This window comes from Meleagris gallopavo, chromosome 20, assembly GCF_000146605.3.
Source record: "Meleagris gallopavo isolate NT-WF06-2002-E0010 breed Aviagen turkey brand Nicholas breeding stock chromosome 20, Turkey_5.1, whole genome shotgun sequence".
Lineage (NCBI taxonomy): Eukaryota > Metazoa > Chordata > Aves > Galliformes > Phasianidae > Meleagris > Meleagris gallopavo.
The window spans coordinates 10,316,599-10,321,501 of NC_015030.2; the positions used below are offsets into that span (position 1 = coordinate 10,316,599).

At 56.3% G+C, this 4,903-nt stretch overlaps 2 protein-coding genes across 3 annotated transcripts in view; both read right to left on the reverse strand.

Moving 5' to 3' along the window:
- Positions 1 to 648, reverse strand: part of FDXR (ferredoxin reductase) — a 10,665-nt gene extending 10,017 nt beyond the window's left edge. Inside the window, exon 1 of the mRNA XM_003211598.3 lies at positions 637 to 648. Coding sequence (XP_003211646.1) covers positions 637 to 648 — 12 coding nt within the window. The remainder of the gene's footprint in view (positions 1 to 636) is intronic.
- Positions 163 to 4,897, reverse strand: FADS6 (fatty acid desaturase 6). Of its 2 annotated transcripts, none has more exons than XM_010721636.2 (6): positions 4,653 to 4,897; positions 3,729 to 3,850; positions 3,355 to 3,535; positions 2,517 to 2,704; positions 1,957 to 2,136; positions 163 to 1,345 (listed from the first exon to the last, which is right to left on the reverse strand). In XM_010721636.2, the coding sequence occupies exons 1-6, from the start codon at positions 4,873 to 4,875 to the stop codon at positions 1,196 to 1,198; spliced, it is 1,044 nt and encodes a 347-aa protein (XP_010719938.1). In that variant the 5' UTR covers positions 4,876 to 4,897; the 3' UTR covers positions 163 to 1,195. The 2 variants fall into 2 exon arrangements, with proteins under 2 accessions (XP_010719938.1, XP_019477352.1); XM_019621807.1 differs by having other exon boundaries at positions 3,729 to 3,895.
- Positions 4,898 to 4,903: the final 6 nt, after the last annotated feature.

The window sequence follows — 4,903 nt, forward strand, 5'->3', positions numbered from 1 at the left end:
CGCGGCCCGGGCAGCCAATGGAGGCGTGCGGCTGGCCGGAAGGGCCATAGAGAGGAAGGGAGGAAAGGGCGGGCTCGGCGCCGTTCTGGCCGGCCCTCTCTATGGGTAAAGCCTCCACGGTACCTCGGGCAGGGCGGGAGGCGCGGTTAGCGCAGCTTCGGCTCCGAGTGGCATTTCTTTATTTATTTTCGACAGCGATGAGCTGCAAAGATGTCCAGGAGAAGGAGAGCTCAGAGACGGGTTATTAAAGCATCCTGCTGTGCAGTAAAGATCGTACTACTAAACCCAGAGCACGCACATCATCCCTGGAAAGGAAGCGGCAGCACAGAGCCGCTCCAGCCCCGCAGAGCCACCATTTCATCTCCTTCTCATTTCCCAGCACCGGGCGCAGAAGATGCTTACGGGTTGTACAGCTGCCAAGGCACATAGACAAGTACTAAGAGGGCTTTTTAAAAGCAATTAAGGCTGATTTCACCGCTAGAAGCTAGTTCTAATAAGGGTTATAAAAGCCACATGCTTTCTCATCTTGGAAATTGGTTCCTGCTGCGGCAGGCAGCTGGCCCTGCACTTCATTGCTCCTTTCACACAGTTGCATGGACAAGAGCAGCTTCCCACAGCTTCAGAGGACATTCGTACCTTCAGCATCATTGCCCCAATCCCTATAGTGACAGCACCCACAAAAAGGGGCAGAAAGCAGGGGTGCTGAACACAGGGCCAGGAATCTCTTTTGTAAGCAGAAGCTGAGCATCCCCAGCACCGCCCAGGCTGGAGAACTGCCCCACAGCCCCCCACGTGGAATCCCCACATTAATTGTTCCAATGACGAAAAGCAGAAATAAAGATCCACTTCAACACCTTGAGCTGAATCTGCCAAATCCATGTTCCCAGAAGAGACAGATTCCCCCATCCCAGCCAGGTAAAGCACAGTGGCAGTGACAACCCCTACCCCCCCGCATCTTTCCACAACTCCTGGGCAGCACACGGTGACACAGCCCCGCCACCTGCTGCTGCCATCGAGGACACAGCCGTGGGGCTTTGCTTCACCCTCCCCAGGCATGAAAGCAGTGCGGGTAGAAGCGAACCCTGTCCATAAGCAGCTCCAGGGGGGCACAACCCCCGCTCAGTCCCTGCACAGCGCCTGCTGCTCAGCATCAGGACACCGGGAGGAACATTTCCTGCAGCCAGTCGGCCCCAGCTCACTGGATGCCCACCAGCTCTGTGATGGGCGGTGCGTGGACCATCAGCTCCTCATACTTCTGCAGGAAGAGCTGGAGCCTGGAGCCATAGGTGTCCTCATTGTAGGGCAGCCGCTTCTCCTTCAGGTACTGAGACACCACAGGTTTGATCTGTGGAGACAAAAGGACTTTCTGCATTTGCAGGCTGGGCCAGAGCACGGCCCTGCCCAGAGGAGGCAGCCATCCCCTGTGGGGCGCGGGAGGGTACATCAGCTGCAACAGCTTTGCTGTGAAAATTAAGAGGAGGCTGGTATCCAATTGCAGCAGTACAGGGAGTTCCCCTGGCACGTGCCTTTGTAGAATTAGGATGAATTCCTTAGCGAGGCTTTTAATGAGGGTTGGCCCCACATGCTCCCACTTGTGCCTGTGTTCATCCCCATGTGATGGGGACAGGAGGGACGAGGGAGGCTCCTACCCACCCCAGTGTGACATGAACTGCCCCACTGCAGCCTCCTCACAATAGCTTCATTCTCATCCGTAAATGAGATTGAAAATGAGGTGTTATGGGATGGAAATCCCACCTTTGAATCTCCGCCAGCCAAGGACAGCATCCCAAATTTTCAATGCATCCCTTGAAGCAAGAAGGATGGGCACAACCAAAACTATAGGAGCCCGGCATGGACCCCAGGTGAAATCCTAACAGTTTGCATGGTACTTGAGATGCATCCCACGTGGAGAGGCAGGAGGACCCCTGCACTATGCTGTGGCAGGGACTGACTCACCTTGAGGCACATGTTGTCAGACAGGCTGGGGAAGAGGTGGTGCTCCACATGGCAGCTGATGAGCGAGTGGCCGAAGCACCAATCAAGCAGTGCATTGCGGGGCAGGTTGAGCACACCCAGACTCATCTGCTGAATGCGCTTGGGCTTCCGATCGGCTGCGAACATGGGGAGGCCGATGTGCTGCAGGAGAGGCACACTGGGTCGTTCCACCCTCCTATCCGTGAGCCCACAACACACACAGATCTACCGCCCTCAGGCCCCGTGCCCCTGCAGAACCCCAAGCTGTTGTGCCAGCCTCCTCCCTCCAGCCCAGGAGCTGCGTCTCCATTTGCATCTCCATATGCAAAACACACCAACACCCCAGCCCCACAGGCAGCAAAGAGACATCACCTGCCCTTCCTGCTCCACCATCCTGGCTTTCCCCTTTCCCCCTGCAGCGCTCCCATTACATCAGCACAATGGAGATTACAGCCAGGATTGCTCAACCTGAGCTGATGATAGTCTGCAAGGTCAGGCTCTATGCCCAGCACCACTGGGACCTCTGAGGGCTTCATTCCCACCTGGAATATGTTGACGTGGATGTAGGGGTGGGCCAGGAGAGCGCGGGTGAGCAGCATGCAGAGCAGGGCAGACCACGGCGACTGGAAGCCCGAGACGTGGCGCAGCAGGCAGTAATGGCAGCACAGCCCCAGCGACATGAGGCAGACAGTGCGGAGAGCGGCCCTCTTCTCCACGTTCCTCAGCAAGTCTGTGCCAGGAAGAGAAAGAACTGGAATGCGGTGGTGGCCCATCCACTCTTTGTCTCCCCTACTCCCAATCTTAGTGACATGGCTTAGCAGGGGTGGATTGGGGTTGGACTTCATGATCTCAGTGATCTTTTCCAACCTCGTGACCCTACAGTAATGCTTATTTTGGGGGCTGGAGGTGTCCCCATGGCAGGACCCCATCCCTGCATTAAGGTAGGTGACACTTGAGCTATAGCATTTGGATGTATACTCATCTGTAGTGCCCAGTGACTGCCTCCACTTCCAGCTTTGCCCAGGGGGGCAGTGCTCCAATAGCCTGGCAGTAGTTCCAGGGCTCTTCTCCCTCAGTCATTTCTCAGCACTATTATTTCTTCCAAGTCACTGCTTTGTCTGCTCGTTGTGCCCCATCCCACCCCCATGCACACATCGAACACCACTGCGATGCTTCCACTGACCCACCCACCCAAACCTTGCTATGGCCAAATATCCAAATTAAAGGAAAACAAATTTGGAGCACTTTAAGCTCACGTGAGCTTTTGTCAGAGCTTTCAATGCTTGATCAAAAGAAACTCTGAAGCATTTCTGAGCATCAGCAGAAAGGAGAGGTGTGAGTGAGCTCAGCATGCCCAGCATCCCAGCCCAAGGCACACACCTAGTGCAACCAGGGGGGTTATGATGGGCACAGCGAGCGGCGCGATGAACAAATAGACGTAGCGGTTCAGGAAAGGCAGCTTCCAGGTGCTGGAGTCCCCCAGGCCAATGACATTGGTGTAGCCATGGTGGAGCTTCACGTGGTTGTAGCTGGCCTGCTCGGCAGTGAATGCTGAGCAGAACTGGGTGAGAGAGAAAGGTCGAGAGGTAATGGCCTTAAGTTGCACAATGGGAAGTTCAGGTTGGGTATTAGGAGAAATTTCTTCTCCGAGCAGAAACCATCCCCACCACTCACTCCCTTCCGTGGGCAATATTCCCAGCGCTCAGTGGTGAGGTGCTGATGGGATTTTTGGGGGGCCATCAAATCACACTCACCTCAATGAAGAAGACAGCCCACACTTTGCCCCAGGACCTGGACTTGGTCAGGGCGTTGTGGCTGGCCAGGTGGCTGCCCTTCACAGCCAGGGTGTGATATCCCACGCCGAGGATGAAGACACCTGCCAGGAAAGGGATGGCGTGGGCTGAACGCAGGCATAGAAATCCTGTGGAAAAAGCCCGGGGCAGGAGCTCAGTCATCACTTCTCTGCTCACAGCCAGGACTGAGAGGTGTTGCCACACTAAAACACACTGACTGCTGCCCTAAACTTGTTTTTCAGACATAATTATAGGTAATGGAACTGCATCCCCGCACAGCACCCTTTGTGGCTGAGCTCCCAGCTGCGATGGCAGCAGACACGGCTAGGGAGGCACCCAGCTGTCCCCGTCCCAGCAAGGGAACCTGCACACCCTGACTGCCCAGCTTCAGGTGCAAACCAGAAGAACCCCAGGATGTGTGCAAGAGAGAACAACCCACTGTGAAAACCATGGTGCTCTATATGTTGGACAGACTTTGTGCCTACATACATTTACAGACTCATCTAGGACAGGACATTTCTGGGGACAAAGACAGTTCTGTGATGATTTCAGCAGCCCCAGGTGTTCAAAAGCAGAATCAGCCCCGCGAGTCCAGCCCAGCTCCCCCTGCACCCACCGTTGCTCAGGGCATCCACACCCAAATCCCGCGGGTTTCCCTGCCCAGCTGCTGGGCACACACAGCTCCTCCCCACCCCAGTTCCATTTTGTTACACAGTGCAGGTTTCCAGCGAGGTCAGGATGCCCCAGCACAGGGCAAAGGGTTTATTGCAGTTTTGTTACATCTTGACAGGCTTCCAACACAAAGAAAGTCCCTTGCTCCCAGCATCACCAATGTGAAAGCAGCGAGGAGGCAGCGGGACCCCCATGGGGGGGGGGGGCTCTTACCTGCTGGCAGCGCTAGGAGACTGCAGCTGAGGATGCAGATGTCCACGCCGTGCCTCTCCCACCAGCCGCTGCTCCGCACCACCTCCTGCACTCTCTCTGAGAGCTCGGCCATCAGCGCTTCCCCACACCCCGCTCGCTGCAGGGCCCCGCACGCCTCTTCTCCCCGTCCAGAGGTCCCATCTCCATCCTCCAGCTCCGGCCACAGCTCCTCATCCTCCGCCATCACCCCCGTCCCGCCGACACGGGGAGCC